This window comes from Staurois parvus, unplaced genomic scaffold (assembly GCF_062004578.1).
Source record: "Staurois parvus isolate SC_StPar_1 unplaced genomic scaffold, SC_StPar_1.0 ptg000756l, whole genome shotgun sequence".
Classification (NCBI taxonomy): Eukaryota; Metazoa; Chordata; class Amphibia; order Anura; family Ranidae; genus Staurois; species Staurois parvus.
The window spans coordinates 637,677-655,730 of NW_028318552.1; the positions used below are offsets into that span (position 1 = coordinate 637,677).

The following is an 18,054-nucleotide window of genomic DNA, read 5'->3' on the forward strand; positions in this document are numbered from 1 at the left end:
GGCGGACTGACAACTTATGGGGCCCTTGTGTCCTTGCCCAAACTCAAAAAAGCCTATGAAAAAGGTACCAGGGACATCTCATGGGGCCCCCTATTGACCCCGGGCCCTCAGGCAGTGCCCGAGTTTCCAAATGGTCAGTCCGCCCCTGGTCCTGCTGGAAGGTGAACCTCCGCCCCTGTCTCAAGTCTTTTGCAGACTCTATCAGGTTTTCTTCTAAGATTGCCCTGTATTTGGCTCCATCCATCTTCCCATCAACTCTGACCAGCTTCCCTGTCCCTACTGAAAAAAAAGCACCCCCACATCATGATGCTGCCACCACCATGTTTCACGGTGGGGATGGTGTGTTCAGGGTGATGTGCAGTGTAAGTTTTCCGCCACACATAGCATATTGCTTTTAGGCCAATAAGTTCCATTTTGGTGTCATCTGACCAGAGGCCCTTCTTCCACACGTTTGCTGTGACCCCCACATGGCTTCTCACAAACTGCAAATGGGACCTCTTAAGACTTTCTTTCAACAATGGCTTTCTTCTTGTCACTCTTCCATAAAGGCCAGGTTTGTGGAGTGCACGACTAATAGTTGTCCTGTGGACAGATTCTCCCACCTGAGCTGTGATCTCTGCAGCTCCTCCAGAGTTCCCATGGGCCTCTTGGCTGCTTCTCTGATGAATGCTCTCCTTGCCTGGCCTGTCAGTTTAGGTGGACGGCCATGTCTTGGTAGGTTTGCAGTTGTGTACTCTTTCCATTCTTGGATGATGGATTGAACAGTGCTCTGTGAGATGGTCAAAGCTTGGGATATTTTTTTTCATAACTTAACTCTGCTTCAAACTTCTCCACGACTTTATCCCTGACCTGTCTGGTGTGTTCCTTGGCCTTCATGATGCTGTTTGATCACCAATGTTCTCTAACAAACCTCTGAGGGCTTCACAGAACAGCTGTATTTATACTGAGATTACACGACACACAGGTGGACTCTATTTACTAATTAGGTGACTTCTGAAGGCAACTGGTTCCACTAGATTTTAGTTAGGGGTATTAGAGTCAAGGAGGCTGAATACAAATGCACACCAGACGTTTCAGATATTTGTTTGTAAAAAATGTTGAAAACCATTTATCACTTTCCTTCCACTTCACAATTATTTGCCACTTTGTGTTGGTCTATCACATAAAATCCCAATAAAATACATTTACATTTTTGGTTGTAACATGACAAAATGCAGAAAATTTCAAGGGGTGTGAATACTTTTTTAAGGCAATGAAAATTAACCTGTTTTCATGACATACCTAGTGATGTAATCATGGGGTCGCTGTGCTTCTCTATGCAAGGTAGACAGTTGGTGGTGGGAGGGGCAGGCAGAGTCCTGTACATAGCTTCCTGAAAAAATCTCAGAACCCTGTCTCAGTATTCCTGTGAAGAACACTCAGCCCTGTGTGCCCATTTAATTATCAGTATATCCATTTTTTAAATATATATTTAATTACTATCTATATCATTATTATTTTAAATATTTATTATTTATAGATTTTTTTATATATGTATTATTTATATTTTTGAATATGTTTAGAGTATATATATATATATATATATATATATATATATATATATATACACGTGATTTGTGGATTTTTTAAAATGTATTTATCATATATATTTCTTACTCCCACCCTCAAAAAAATTATATATATATATATATATATATATATATATATATAGTTACATAGTTAGTCTGGCTGAAAAAAGACAAAAGTCCATCCAGTTCAACCATAGAAAAAAAAAGTTGTAATCCTACACCCACAGTTGATCCAGAGGAAGGCAAAGCACGATCCAATTTGCTCCTGCAGGGGAAAAATTCCTTCCTGATCCCCCGAGAGGCAATCGGATATTCCCTGGATCAACTTTCCCTATAAATGTTATATCCAGTTATATTCTGTGTATCCAAGAAAGAATCCAGGACTTTCCTACAGCAATCCACTGAGCTGGCCACAACCAACTCTGGAGGGAGTCTATTCCACATTCTCACAGCTCTCACTGTGAAGAAACCTTTCCATGTTTGGAGATTACATTTATTTTCCTCCAGACGTAAAGAGCGCCCCCTTGTCCTCTGTGATGACCATATATATATATATATATATATATAATGATTTACATTTTATTAAATATTTAATTAATATTTATATATATATATTTTTTATATTTATATTTTTTATAGGCATTTTGTATACCTATAGTGATTAACCTGTTTAATAGAAAAATTGGCCATACATTACCTTTAAAGGTAATGCTCTGTACCTTGAGCATCATAAACAAATGTCTTTTTTTAATAGTGTTTTCACTTTTTTCATCTTTTTGTTTTATTTCAATGCTGTTGATCTTCTGCAACCTCTTTGCAGCCACTTCCTGTCTACATACCCTCCCGTGATGGCAGCGTAGCATTTCCTGGGTTACCTGATGGTGACAACAGTGGATTCTTGTAGTCCCTGTTAGAAGTCTGTGTGACAGGGTGACAACACTAGGGCCCAATTGGGAGACAGGGACAGAGCGTGGTCGCCTTATAACAGGAATTATTTAAACAAAGATGGCCGGATCACCAGGGGTTACTTCTAAGAAAGCTGCGGATTTATAGGGATTGAGAATGACCATTAAATTGGCGAATGTTAAATTAGATTTTAGGGATTGGGTCTAAATATATTTTAGAGCTGAAACCCACCTCTGTGATAGGGTGCGTTATGTGTGTTAGCCTGCTGTAGTGCCGTTCATTTTATATGACACCCCGATGCACTAAGGCAACCAATGCCGACACACATGGGTTGCAGTTCTCCACCACACACTGCCACACCACTGCCATACATTCTGGTGTGCCGCATACTGTGCCTTGGTAGCCCTTTAAAAATAAACAGGCTACCTTAACGCAACACATGCTAATGCATGACACGTCATCATGGGTGCAAGCTGTCCCTGATTTGACGGGACAATCCAGCATCTTGGACCTCAGCCCCTGTAATACTGTGTCCTATAAACTGGTCCCTAGCAGTCCCACACCATCATTATTCCACTTGGGGGCTTGTAGAAGTGCAGGATTGTCTGGAGCTGCTTTCCAAGACTTCATCTGCTCAAACCCATGCAGGCCTACTTTATCCTCTCACTGTGTGTGTACAGGTATTGGGTCTAAACCCCCATTAGACCATCTTCCTGCTCCATCCCTGGTGGTCTAGGGTTACACTTCTACAAGTCCTTGTGTTCTGGTTCCTTGGTTCAAGACTATGGTTCTGATTACCTCACCGAGTACCTGGGGCCGATGTGTCACAAGGTGGTCAGGTCACCTGCCATATGTTCCAGTGGAAGGGTCCTCACTCAATGACAAGAAGGAAGAACTCTTTCCAATAGTCACCACCAGCTCCTGGCCCGACCAGGTTTACACTTGTCACTTGTATTCAAGATCATGTACACCCCACCAGAGCAGTCTATTATGGGCCGATTCAGCTGCCTGCTTCCAAACTGTGCACTGACCCACTCAGGTATTCAGTCATCCCCTTTCAATAATGTCACTCCAGCTAGAAGTCCATATCTTTTAGTGAGCACTTGCAGAATACATTTCCGTGATACAGCATCAAGTTCAACAGGAAAACATTGTGATAATAATTGCAACAGTCTTTATCCATCTTCAGTGGTCCTAAGTCCTACGGTCAGAGGATGAGCCTAACTTCAGGGGAAGCCCTGTCCAGATGAGACCTTATACAGGGAAAACCGTCACCAGGAGAATCCCTCTGCAGTGGAACCCCTTTCTAGAAGAAACCCTCTCCAGGGGAATCCCTCTGCAGAAGAAACCCTCTCCGGGGCAAACACTCAACAGAGAAATCCCTCTGCAGAGGAAACTCTCTCCATGGCAAACCCTCACCAGAGGAATCCTTCTACAGAGGAAACCCTCTCTAGGGGAAACCCTCACCAGAGGAATCATTCTGCAGAGGAAACCCTCTCTAGGGGAAACCCTCATCAGAGGAATCTCCAAGGTAAACCTTATCCAGAGGAAACCCTGCCCAGAGGAGATCCTCTTCAGGGGAACCCATTCCAGGAGAAACTCTCTCCAGAGGAAACCCCCTCCATGGAAAACCCTTTCTAAAGGAAACCCTCTGCAAGGTAAACCCTCTCCAGAGGAAACCCTGTCCAGTAAAAAACACCCTGCAGAGGAAACCTTCACAGACAAGGGAAAACCCTGTCGAGGTGAAACCCTCTCCACTGAAACTCTTTTCAGAAGAAAACCTCTCCTAGGCAAACCCTCTCCAGGGGAATCCCTCTAAACCCTAACCAGAGGCATGCTCTCCAGGAGAAAACCATATCAAGAGGAAAACCTCTCCAGGGGAACCCATTCCAGGGAAATCCCTCTCCAGAGGAAACCCCCTCCAGACAAAACCCCCTCTAGGGAAAACCCTTTCTAAAGGAAACCCTCTACAAGGTAAACCCTCTCCAGGGGAATCTTTTTTCAAAGGAAACCTTGTCCAGCAAAAAAAAAAACACCCTCCAGAGGAAACCCTCTCCAGCTGAAAACCCTGCCTAAAGGAATCCCTGTCTAGAGGAAATCTTCTCTAGGTGAAGCTCTCTATAGGTGAATCCATCTGCAGAGGAAATCCTTTCCAGGAGAACCCCCCTCCAGAAGAAACTATCTGCAGGAGACACCTCCTTAAGAGGAATCCTTGTTCAGGGAAAACACCCTCCAGGAGAAACCCACTCAAGGGAAAAACCCTCTCTAGAGGAAACCCTCTCTAGGGGTAGCCCACAAAGGGAAAACCAAGGACACAGTCCTATTACTTTATGATGCTGCTTGCTCTATACTCAACCACCCTAACAAAGCTTCACACACTATTAGATGGTGTCCTTCCAGATAGGGGCAAGTAGCGACATCACTGGTGGAGGTACCAGGACTAAAGGAAACATGGTAGCTCTTTCTTACATGCAAGTGGATGGTCCCTACATGATTTGAGGTGGAAATTGGGTGGGTAACTCTGGTTAAGTCGGCAGGGTCTAGACCAGCAATGGGCAAACTACGGCCCGCGGGCCGTATACGGCCTGGCGGACCTTTTAATCTGGCCCGCGGAGAACGCTCCTCTCACATTCCGCCCTGAGGACCGGTGTAGCATGAAAATCTGTCTCCTATGAGGATCTGTCCCCCTCGACGTATCTGCGCATGTGCCGGAGATCGCTGATCGGCTGCTAATGCCTGAAACTGGCACATGCGCAGATACGTCGAGGGGGACAGATCCTCATAGGAGACACATTTTCATGCTACATCGGAAAGGCGCGGGAACACGGCGAGAGGAACGCGCGGAGCAAAGGTAAGTGAATTGACACAGGGGGACTTGGGGACTTAATATGGGGGATGAATTAATATGGGGAATGAATTGCTATAGGGGGGATGAATTACTATAGGGGGGATGAATTACTATAGGGGGGATGAATTACTATAGGGGGGATGAATTACTATAGGGGGGATGAATTACTATGGGGGATGAATTACTATAGGGGGGATGAATTACTATAGGGGGGATGAATTACTATATGGGGGATGAATTACTATGGGGGATGAATTACTATAGGGGGGATGAATTACTATATGGGGGATGAATTACTATAGGGGGGATGAATTACTATGGGGGATGAATTACTATATGGGGGATGAATTACTATATGGGGGATGAATTACTATAGGGGGGATGAATTACTATATGGGGGATGAATTACTATATGGGGGATGAATTACTATGGGGGATGAATTACTATATGGGGGATGAATTACTATATGGGGGATGAATTACTATGGGGGATGAATTACTATGCTTACTATGGGGGATGAATTACTATATGGGGGATGAATTACTATATGGGGGATGAATTACTATAGGGGGGATGAATTACTATTGGGGGTGAATTACTATATGGGGGATGAATTACTATATGGGGGATGAATTACTATGGGGGATGAATTACTATATGGGGGATGAATTACTATGGGGGATGAATTACTATATGGGGGATTAATTACTATGCTTACTATGGGGGAATATTACTATACTTACTATGGATGACACATACACATCATTCATCTACTCTTGGTCCAGCCCCCGGGTCCAATATATGAACCCATTGCGGCCCTCAAGTCAAAAAGTTTGCCCACCCCTGGTCTAGACAGAAAGCCTGGCTGTGAGTGAGGTTGTGTCCCAGGGATCCCAACTAAAATGTTGGTAAGTAGGCAATGTGTGTTAATGCAACAGGGAAATGGGAATTTAGCCTGAGGGATTCACAAGCTTTCAGCCACCTTCCTTTTTCTTTTTGGCACCCACCTATCCCCCTCCACGCTATATATGTTCTCTGCTTGTCATACAGATTTATTTTTTATTTTTTTGCATTTTTAAGTAATCAATGCAAACGAGAAGAGATTTATGTAATTTGGGTCCTTGTTTTTCATCAATATTGCCGCGATGTTTTGGTGTTTAGCAGTAACGAGGCATTCATCTAGCCGTTCAGGATTATTCATGAGAACCTCATTTAAATGGGAATTCTCAGCAATCCCAGTGTCCTGCCTTCTCTGCAGTTATGAAAGGGTTACAGAGGATTACAGGCAGTATAACCTTTGATGTCCACACAGTAAAGAGTCGATGATTGATAACCGATGATCTTTTACTGATAACATGTGACATAATGAGAATGCGCGTGAATAAATGCGCGAATGTGAACAAATGCGGTAAAACTGAAATACAAACAGAATAAACAAACATAAGTACATATCTAACTTCCTAGCTATATACATAACATTCCTCAGTATATAGGAGGGGTACTTACAGACTTTGGGGGTCTAATCAAGCCCATATATGAAGAGGGAACAGCATCCCACATGTACTTGCATTGTAGAATTTCTTCAGTCTGAAGAGATGAGGTCACTTCCTCCCAAGTTAGCAAACAGGAAGTCTCAGGCCTTAAGGGGACAGACACTGCTGAATGCTAAAGAATGCCTTGTGTAATACAAGGCAGCACACTCCCCACCTGGCATAATAATGATATGCCACTATTAAACTCCTGGAAGGAGTAAAATGACTTCCGTGATGGGTCTAAGGTACACCTTAGGGGTGCCCTGTTTTACTACTCTGACCTCTACTTTCCTGACTCTGCTATCACTACTAGCATCAGTCCCCACAATGAGTCCAATTGGCCACTCGTTCCTGTGGGCCTGAGAGTCTTTTAGTAGAACAACATCTCCAACTTGTAAGTTGGGCTTGTCAGCTTGCCATTTGTTGCGTGGTTGCAGGGTCATCAGGTACTCCTGTCTCCATCTCTTCCAGAAGATATCACATCTGATAATGGTGACATTGGCTTGCTCAAGATAGTCATTGTTACCCTGGTCAACACTGGCTGTTTTGCTGAAGGATCTGGCCAAGCAGATGAGTTTCCCTATGGCACGGATGAGTGACTTCCAGCTGGAAAACCTCTCGAACCTACATGAGCCAAGACCTTCTCTGTTGGTTAGAGTCTTGTAAACTGCAACTAGAGGTCTTACCTCTTTGTCTTGGTCTGGTTCTACAAGCTGAAAAGTTCCTTTCTGATCAGTCTCTTCAGTTTCTGGTCCAGTCAAGAAGGATGGACCTGTGAACCAGTTAGTCTGTTTGAGGACAGCAGCTGGTACCAGTCTAGTCCCATGGTCAGCAGGGTTCTTGTCTGTACTGATGTGATGCCACTGTTCTGGACTTGTACACTTTCTGATACGTGTTACTCTGTTTGACACGTATGTGTAGAATCTTCTTGAAGCGTTGTGGATATAACCTAAAACAATCTTGCTGTCTGTGTAGAAGTTCACTGCATGGATCTCGATGTCCAGTTCTGCAATGAGTAAGTCTGCTATCTCCACAGCTAGGACAGCAGCACAAAGTTCTAAGCGTGGGACCGTGTGAGCAGGTCTTGGAGCCAGTTTGGACTTTCCCAAGATGAATCCTGCATGGCTTTGTCCCTGAGTGTCTATGACTCTAAGGTAGGCTACAGCTGCTATAGCCACAGTGGATGCATCTGAAAACACGTGTATCTCTCTTCGTTTTGTAACAGACAAAGAAACAGAGACGTATGGTCTTTGGATGCTAAATCGCTCAAGCTCCAGCAAAGAGTCTTTCCACAACTTCCACTGCATTTCTTTCTTTTCAGGTAGAGGTGTGTCCCAATCACTTTGTTCTAGCTCAGTTGTAATCTCTCTCAAAAGAGCTTTGCCTTGCATGGTGATGGGTGCTACAAACCCCAAGGGATCGTAAAGACTGTTGACCGTAGACAAGACACCTCGCTTTGTGAAAGGCTTCTCTTCCCTGGATACTCGGAAGGTGAAGCTGTCAGTTTTCAAGTCCCAACTAAGCCCTAAGCTTCTTTGAAGGGGTGGTGAATCTGTACCTAGATCTAGGTCTTTAAGGTCTTTTGCACGGTCTTCTGCTGGGAATGCTTCCATTACTTTGCTGTTGTTGGAAGCCACTTTGTGCAGTCTTATGTTAGAGTCTGCTAGCAAGTCTCTAGTGCTTTTCAAAATGTCAATGGCTTCTCCACTACTGGAGAAGGAAGCAAGTCCATCATCTACATAAAAGTTTTTCATAACAAATTGTTTGGCTTCAGGGTTGTGTCTGTCACCTTGCTGCGCTGCTCGTCTCAAGTTATAGATAGCGACAGCTGGTGAGGGACTGTTCCCAAACACATGTACTTTCATCCTATACTCTATGATACCTTTGTTGAGGTCGTTGTCTTCATACCATAGGAACCTCAGGTAGTCTCTGTGGTCTTCACGGACAAGGAAGCAGTAGAACATCTGCTGTACATCTGCTGTTACTGCAACAAGTTCTCTTCGGAATCTGATAAGGACTCCAAGAAGTGTGTTGTTCAGGTCTGGTCCGCTGAGAAGTACATCATTAAGGGAAATACCTTCATGCTTTGCACTGGAATCAAATATTACACGTATCTGACCTGGTTTTTGAGGATGGTACACTCCGAATATTGGCAAGTACCAGCGTTCTTGTTTTTCATGCAGTGCTGGTGCTTTTTCAGCTTGATCTTTGTCAAAGATTTTCCGCATGAATTCTTGGAAGTGTTCTTTCATGTCTGGCTTTCTTTCAAGAGTGCGTTGCAATAGCGCAAGGCGTTTCTCTGCTTGCACTCTGTTGTTGGGAAGACGATGCCGTGGTGTACGGAATGGTAGTGGGGCTACCCAACTGCCTGCTTTGTCTTTGAAGACTTCTCTGTCCATGATCTCAAGGAAGAGGTTATCTTCAACAGATGGTGCTAGTTTGTCATCATCTTGAGTTCTCTCAAACACTTTGTGGCCTAGCTGATCTGAATCTTCAGCTGAGGCTGTATCTTCCATGAACCTCTGGATGTTCTGGGGATGTGTTGGGTTAGATAGTTTCTCTTTAATCTGCATGCTGTTGTTACATGGGCAAAGACATGATGTGCGACCGTTCTGCAGCAGATTTGTTCTGTAGACATTCACCTTTGCGGGTTTGTGAAGTCCGTCCAGACATACATTTCCAACGATAACCCATCCAAGATCAAGACGTTGAGCAAATGGTGCATTGTGCGGCCCATTGTATTGTTCTCTGACCTTGTGCACTCTCAGTATGTCTCTTCCTAGTAGAAGGACGATTGCAGCATCTGGGTTGAGTGTTGGGATCTTGTCTGCTATTCGCATGAGATGAGGGTAGTGACGTGCCACTTCAGGTGTGGGAATCTCTGACCTGTCATCTGGTATCATGTCACATTCTATGAGGGTAGGAAGAGTCAGCTGTGTCTTTCCATCTAATGACTCAATGGTGTAGTTGTTTGCTCTTCTCCCTGCAGTCTCTATAACTCCAGAACATGTCTTCAAGGTGTATGGAGTTGGACTTCCTTTGTCACCGAAGAGGTCGAAGAACTCTGTCTTTGCTAGAGACCTGTTGCTTTGTTCGTCTAGGACTGTATACATCTTCACTGCCTTTTCTCTGAGACCGTTGGGATACACTTTGACTAAGCATATCTTGGAGCATGATCTAGAGAGTCCTGGTTCTGTACAGATCTCAGTGCACTTTGAAGTTATCGCTGGTGTTGCACTTTCTTTTTGCTCCCCACCATGATCTTCTTGAGTTGCTGGAACTTCTGATCTCCATGGTGGTGGTCCTGGGTGCAGTGCTGACAGATGTCGGTCATTGTTGCATTCTGTGCACCGTATTTCTCTCTTACAGTCTTTTGCAAGATGTTGCATTGAGGCGCAGCATCTGAAACAAATGTGATTGTCTTTAAGGTAAGCCTTTCGCTCCTCTAATGTCTTACTTCTGAAACTGCGACATTTTCTTAGTGGATGAGGCTTGTTGTGTATTGGGCACTGTTTGTCTGGATCCTCAACTTCCTTGCTTGTGTTGTCTTCCTGATTGGCTGCAGCCTCAGGCGGGACTTCTGTCTTCCGCACAGACACTGTTGCTCTGCGTTCTTTGTAGTGTACTGGCAGCTGCTTCTCTGTCCTTGGGGAGCTTGCAACTCTCTTGTTCAGGAAGGCGAAGCTTGGGTCATTGCGTGTCTTAGCTTGGTCTACAACGAATTCAGCGAGGAAGACAAATGGTGGAAATGCAACTCGATAGTCTTTCTTGTATCTGGATGCTTGAGAGACCCACCTTTCTTGCAGGTTGAAAGGGAGCTTCTCGATTATGGGCTCTACTCCACGTGCTGTGTCTAAGTATAAGAGACCTGGTAGAGTTCCACTAGTCTTTGCTGCTTCTATCTCTAGGAGTAGGTCTCCGAGCTCTCTCAGCTTCTGATTGTCTTTGTTTGTTATTTTTGGGCAAGTTTCAATTTTCTTTAAAAGTGCTTCTTCTATTACTTCAGGTGACCCATAGCAGTCTTCCATTCTCTGCCAGACCATCGCAAGTCCTGCTGTTGCATCATGGACATGCACTGACCTGATTCTTTTGGCCTGCTCTGAGGACTCTGGTCCTAGGTATTTGGCAAGTAGGTCGAGCTTCTCTCTGTCTGTCAGCTCTAAGTTTTGGGTGCTGCTTAGGAAGGATGACCTCCAGGCCCAGTAGTTTTCAGGACGATCGTCGAACTTCAAGAGACCAGTGCTCACCATCTCACGGCGCATCAGGTATTTCGACACGTCTGTAACCCTTGCTGTGTCAGGTGCGTTTGTTCTGGGTACAAACGCGGGACTACTGGCTGATAGTGACTGATGGGTTCGTTGAGGTATTTGACTAAGTCTATTTTGGTCAGATGGTTGCTCTCCTCTATTGTAGTCTAGATCTGGTTTTGCACGAGGAGAGGTTATATCGCCATCTACTTGGTTTCTTAGCGTGTTGGCGGTTTGGTATCTGAGCCCGTGATTGGTTAACTTATCACGTGGCGGTTCAGGTTCAGTCTTGTAGTGATGCGTAACATCAAAGCTGTCTGCTCCCAACTGGGTCCTTGATGGTTTCGGTGCATCACTAGGCTGTTTATCAGGGTACAGGGTTGCTTGTGATTGCACGTACTCACGGGTGCGTTGGAATGTACTGAGAGGTGTTATCAGGGTTTCCAGTACATCGCTCTCTACAAACTGAATATCTGCAGCTCTCGCAAGAACTTCGGCTTCAGCTATGGCTGCTGCAGCTATTTTCTGTTGCTTAAGTATGTGTAAAGAGGCTTGTACTTCTGCCTTTCTCCTAAGCATTTCTGCTTCCCCTTCAGCTTGTCTCTTTTTCTGCTCTTCATCTAGGTAGCCTTGCTCTTTCATAAGCTTTGCTTCCTGTATGGCATAAGAGGCCATGGCGCATGCGGCCTCGGCCTTGGCTTGTGCCCTGGCTGCGATAGCGCTGACTGAAGACAAGTTTGTGACGCTAGAATGTCTGGAACTGGTATGCTTACTCCTGGCTGCCCCAGCACTGACTGACGATAGGTCTGTGACGTTTGAATGCCTGGAACTTGAACGCTTAGATCTGGCGGTTTCTGCTTTGGATGACGACAGATCCGATTTGTTATAAGTTCTCGGCGTGCTGCATTGTGACCTAGTTTCCAGTGTACTGTGCATATTTTCTTCCTGTTTGCACGAGATTTTAGGAAGGGTTAATTTAGTGATATCTTTCATATCTTTCATAAAGCTGAGTTAGTTTCACTTTGCTATGCCTTAGACTGGCTGTGCTGTGGGGATTTCACACACACGTGCTGCTGCACCAACAGTTAAGAGTCTCCTCTGTGTTGTGGGGCCTGCTGTAGATTTTTCACACAATGTGCTCTGAAGTAACCGTGTAAGTCTTTTTACTGTCCTGCCTTCTCTGCAGTTATGAAAGGGTTACAGAGGATTACAGGCAGTATAACCTTTGATGTCCACACAGTAAAGAGTCGATGATTGATAACCGATGATCTTTTACTGATAACATGTGACATAATGAGAATGCGCGTGAATAAATGCGCGAATGTGAACAAATGCGGTAAAACTGAAATACAAACAGAATAAACAAACATAAGTACATATCTAACTTCCTAGCTATATACATAACATTCCTCAGTATATAGGAGGGGTACTTACAGACTTTGGGGGTCTAATCAAGCCCATATATGAAGAGGGAACAGCATCCCACATGTACTTGCATTGTAGAATTTCTTCAGTCTGAAGAGATGAGGTCACTTCCTCCCAAGTTAGCAAACAGGAAGTCTCAGGCCTTAAGGGGACAGACACTGCTGAATGCTAAAGAATGCCTTGTGTAATACAAGGCAGCACACCCAGCCTCGCCTTTCTTACGAATCTGTCAAATCCTTTTCTGCTTGTCACAATCTGTAAATATTCATTTCAAGAAAACGATTTATAAGGAATCCTTCCGCTTACAACCGGCTATTTATTTTTTTCGGTGAATGTTGGAGAGTTAAAGCTGAACTCAGGGATAAGAACATTTCATCTAAATAGAAGCACCATGTGTGTTGTTGGCCAGAGGTGGGCTGACAACTCACGGGCCCCCGGGAAATAGGGGATCATGGGGCCCCTGTGTCCTTGCCCAAACTCAAAAGCTCCTATGAAAAAAGTACCAGGGGCATCTCATGGGGCCCCCTACTGACCCCGGGCCCTCGGGCAGTGCCCGAGTTTCCAAAAGGTCAGTCCGCCCCTGCTGGTGTCACCCCGTTTCCCCGCAGGATCGTCAGCATGCAACCTATACGGGGGGACACCGGACCAGCTCCAAGAAAAGGTAAGTTTTAAAAAAAGTCGGGGATCGTCGGCTTGCTTTACAACTTACCTTTTCGTGGAGCGGGTCCGGTGTCAGTCCGCCCCTGTTGGCTAAATCTTGGTGTGTTTTGGGTATTTTTTCCAGATCTGTGCAGTAATCCCATGTAAAACTTGGCTTCCTGTAATAAAGAACGGTCACTGATGTTCTCTCTCCTTATGAAGGCGGTCTAGTCTTCGCCCCCCCCCCCTGTAGTTTTCTGAAGGCAGCCTGTAGTGTGGAGGGCTGCTGTGCCCCTCCCACATTTGTGTTCTATGTACATGTATTCAGGTGCAGTTTACATTCTCCCCTGAGGGTGGCGCTCGTCCAGAATGGCAAAGCAGCTTGAGGAGGAAGTCAAGAGCAACTGGGTTTCTCTATGATTCCCTTGGTCCCTGGGGCAGCATTCTGGTTGGCTACATTGCATCCAGGTGACCCTGGTGGCCATCTTGGGTCCCACAGAGTCTTTTTAAGACCCTGCCTGTGGGTTTTGGTGCACAATTGTGAGTTGGCTAGTGTAAGGATAGCATACCCGTCTGTCAGGGACAGCACTATTGGCAGGGAGAGGTTCCAGAGGAAGAGGGAAAGCTTAGGGCCTATGTCTACATCGGAGCAAGTTCTCTTGGGGTTGGACAGGCCAGGCCATACTTGGCTTCCCATGACAGGCGCAGTCTCCAGCTCAGGCCTATTCACCGCTGACTCTCCTTGTGAGTTCCCAGGTCATGTGTGCTCCCTGCCGGGTTGTTGTACTGTTTTGCTAGTTCTACAATACATCATTTGCTGTTATTCAGGACTCTGTGTATTTACTGAGGCCACACCACGCTGCACTCACCTACAGTGAAGGAAATGCGTATTTGCTCCCCGGCTGATGTTGAATGTTTGCCCCTCACAAAGAAATGATCGGTCTAACAATGGAATGTTTGGTGTATTGTAACACTGAGAGACAGAATACAACAACAAATTCAGCAGAAATGCATGTCTAACAAACAGGGGTGGACTGACAACTCATGGGGCCCCCAGGCAATAAGGGATCATGGGGCCCCTGTGTCCTTGCCCAAACTCAAAAAAGCCTATGAAAAAGGTACCAGGGGCATCTCATAGGTCCCCCTACTGACCCCGGGCCCTCAAGCAGTGCCCGAGTTTCCAAATGGTCAGTCCGCCCCTGCTAACAAATGATGACTGATCTGCATGTTCATGAGGGAGATAAGTACGGAATACAAATCATCTTGGGCTGTCTGCCTCCCAGCCAACAAAATTTAGGGCAGGGTGGCTACAGTAGAATTACTAAAGTTGAACCTTGGGCTGAAAATCGGTCATGTTAAACCCTCCACAGGGGTGAATTGTTCAACCCCCCCCCCCCCCCCCGTTCCCTCTCTTCCTCTGACCTTCCCTTTTCTCTGACTACTCTCTTTCTTCCCTTTGCCCTTACCTGTTCATGTCTTCACATGCTACCACTCCTTGTTTCCCCTTCCCCCTCCCTCTTTTCTGTCCCAAACCCCCTTGTCCCTGTTCCTCGCTTCCCCCCCCCCCCTTGTTACTTTTTCTCTCCTCTTTCTTTTTCTTAATTTTCTTCAAGCCTATGGATAACCTGGTCATACTTAGCACACCTGCTTGCCTTTCTACATGCTGCCTCAGGCGGTAGCTACCTACTACCCACAGCTGATCACGAGATACCTGACCCATACTATGACCCCCAGCCCAATACAGATTGACACGCAGCTCTTTGTATTCTGACGTTTTTGGTTTGTATCTCCTGTTGCTAATATCTCATTATCCTCTACAATTTTTCAATATTTGTTTTTCAGTTTTCTCATTTTCCTGTTATACCCATACCCAGGGGTGGAATGACCATTCGAGCACTCGGGTACTGCCTGAGGGCCCGGGGTCAGTATAGGGCCCCATGAGATGCCTTTTGATACCTTTCACAGGCTTTTTTGGGTGTGGTTTGAGTGTTGGCGAGGACATAGGGGCCCCATGATTTGCTATTACCCGGGGGCCCCATCATTAATGTCAGTGTGTGAGGAATAGCGTCCCATCATTGTTGTCAGTGGGAGAAATAGTGTCCCATCATTGGTGTCAGTGGGAGGAATAGTGCCCCATCATTGGTGTCAGTGGGAGGAATAGTGCCCCATCATTGGTGTCAGTGGGAGGAATAGTGCCCCATCATTGGTGTCAGAGCGAGGAATCGTGCCCCATCATTGGTGTCAGAGCGAGGAATCGTGCCCCATCATTGGTGTCAGAGCGACGAATCATGCCCCATCATTGGTGTCAGTGGGAGGAATAGCACACCATCATTGGTGTCAGTGGGAGAAATAGCGCCCCATCATTGGTGTCAGTGGGAGGAACAGCGCCCCATCATTGGTGTCAGTGGGAGGAATAGCGCCCCATCACTGGTGTCAGTGGGAGGAATAGCGCCCCATCACTGGTGTCAGTGGGAGGAATAGCGCCCCATCATTGGTGTCAGTGGGAGGAATAGTGCCCCATCATTGGTATCAGTGGGAGGAATAGTGGCCCATCCTTGGTATAAGTGGGAGGAATAGTGCCCCATCATTGGTATCACTTGGGGGAATAGTGCCCCGTCTTTGGTGTCAGTGGGAGGAATTGTGCCCCGTCATTGGTGTCAGTCGGAGGAATAGTGTCCCAACATTGGTATCAGTGGGAGGAATAGTGTCCCAACATTGGTGTCAGTGGGAGGAATAGTACCCCATCATTGGTATCAGTGGGAGGAATAGTGTCCCAACATTGGTGTCAGTGGGAGGAATAGTGCCCCATCATTGGTGTCAGTGGGGGAAGGAATAGTGTTCCATCATTGGTGTCACTGGGGGGTGGAATAGTGCCCCATCGTTGGTGTCAGTGGGAGGAATAATGCCCTATCATTAATATCAGTGACACCAATGATGGGGCACTATTCCTCCCACTGACACCAATTACACTTGCTGACCCTTGTTCCAGTATGGTGCTGCTGCAGCCAGCATATGTGGTTGCAGCCGCACCTCTGCACGGCACACTTACCGACCTCTCCCTCACTTGATTTTCGTGGGGCTGCTCGGCTCCGCCTCCTCGTCGGTGATTGGCCGCCTGTGTGCCTTTCCTGAGCTACAGTTCTGGCGGCCAATCACCGGTGAGGAGGCGGAGCCGAGCAGCCGCGTACACATCCAGTGGCCGAACTGAAAGAAGGAGCAGCCGCGCTTCCTGGACTGGATCGCGTGGGACTGGGACCGGAGCCAGGTAAGAAACAGCAGCCCCCTGCCCACCCCTCTACTTAGCGTCCCTTCCGTTGGAAGGGGGGAGGCGGCGGCGGCACCGCCCCCCTAAAAAGTGCCACCCTGACACCAAGTGTTAGTATGCCGTATACCGGCGTATAAGACGACCCCCGACTTTTGAGAAGATTTTCAAGGGGTAAAAAGTCATCCTATACGCCGGAAAATACGGTATGTTGGTTGGGTTGTAGACAGCTCAAACTAATTATTAATCTGTACTCATTTGGTGCAGTTCCTACCTGCTGCCAGCAGGTGTCACTGGTACATATGGCAATAGAGTGAGGGGCTACAGTAAGGGTAGATTTAGACACGCCTCTGTAGCCGGATCCGCGTTTAGATAGTAGCTCAACCAAGCATTTTTCCAGCCCCCAACCGCAATTCTAAACGAAACCTAAATCTTGGTTATGATAATGTACACTATATTGCCAAAAGTATTAGGACATCCCTCAAAATCATGTGATTCAGGTGTTCCAATCCCCTCCATGGACACAGGTGTATACAATCAAGCCCCTAGGCATGCAGACTGCTTCTACAAACATTGGTGAAAGAATGGGTCGCTCTCAGGAGCTCAGTGACTCCAAGCGTGGTCCCGTGATAGGTGGTCACCTGTGCAATAAGTCCATCCGTGACATTTCCTGGCTACTAAATATTCCACGCTCAACTGTTAGTGGGATTATAACAAAGTGGAAGCAACCGGGAACAACAGCAACTCAGCCACCAAGTGGTAGGCCACGTCACATGACAGGGCGGGGTCAGCGCATGCTGAAGCACACAGTGCGCAGAAGTCACCAACTGTCTGCAGAGTCAATAGCTAGGCCTAGAGTATTGCACCTTTTCACAATATTCTCATTTTCTGAGATTGTGGATTTGGGGTTTTCATGAGCTGGAAGCCATAATCATCGCAATGATGACAAATCACGGCTTGAACTATCTTTCTTTGCATGTAATAAGTCTATCTCATATATTAGTTTCACCTTTTAAGTTGCTGCACTGAAATAAATGAACTTTTTCACATTATTATAATTTTTGAGTCCTACTCTAATCAGCTAATTAAGCCATAATACCTGCAAAGGGTTCCTGAGCCTTTAAATGGTCTCTCAGTCTGGTTCAGTAGGAATCACAATCATGGGAAAGATTGCTGACCTGACACCATCATTGACACCCTCCATAAGGAGGGAAAGCCTCAAAAGATAATTGCAGAAGAAGTTGGATGTTCCCAAAGTGCTGTATCAAAGCACATTAATAGAAAGTTATGTGAAAGGGAAAAATGTGGAAGAAAAAGGTGCACAAGCAGCAGGGATGACCGCAGCCTGGAGAGGATTGTCAGGAAAAGGCCATTCAAAAGTGTTGGGGACTTTCACAAGGAGTGGACTGAGGCTGGAGGCAGTGCATCAAGAGCCACCACACACAGACGGATCCTAGACGTGGGCTTCAAATGTTGTATTCCTCTTGTCAAGCAAGCAAACAACATCAGAAGCAGGGGCAGACTGACCATTTGGAAACTCGGGCACTGCCCGAGGGCCCGGGGTCAGTGGGGGGCCCCATGAGATGACCCTGGTACCTTTTTCATAGGCTTTTTTGAGTTTGGGCA

General features: G+C 46.2%; 1 protein-coding gene across 2 annotated transcripts; it reads right to left on the minus strand.

Moving 5' to 3' along the window:
* Positions 1-6,649: 6,649 nt before the first annotated feature.
* LOC149444990 (uncharacterized) lies at positions 6,650-12,724 on the minus strand. 2 transcript variants are annotated; one of them, XR_016306496.1, is made up of 2 exons: positions 6,830-12,724; positions 6,650-6,737 (listed from the first exon to the last, which is right to left on the minus strand). XR_016306496.1 is itself a non-coding variant. In XM_089654329.1 (2 exons), exon 2 carries the CDS (start codon positions 12,102-12,104, stop codon positions 7,056-7,058), a length of 5,049 nt encoding a protein of 1,682 aa, XP_089510455.1. In that variant the 5' UTR covers positions 12,105-12,444; positions 12,537-12,724; the 3' UTR covers positions 6,650-7,055. The 2 variants fall into 2 exon arrangements, 1 of the variants encoding a protein (XP_089510455.1); XM_089654329.1 differs by having other exon boundaries at positions 6,650-12,444; positions 12,537-12,724.
* Between the last annotated feature and the right edge of the window lie 5,330 nt (positions 12,725-18,054).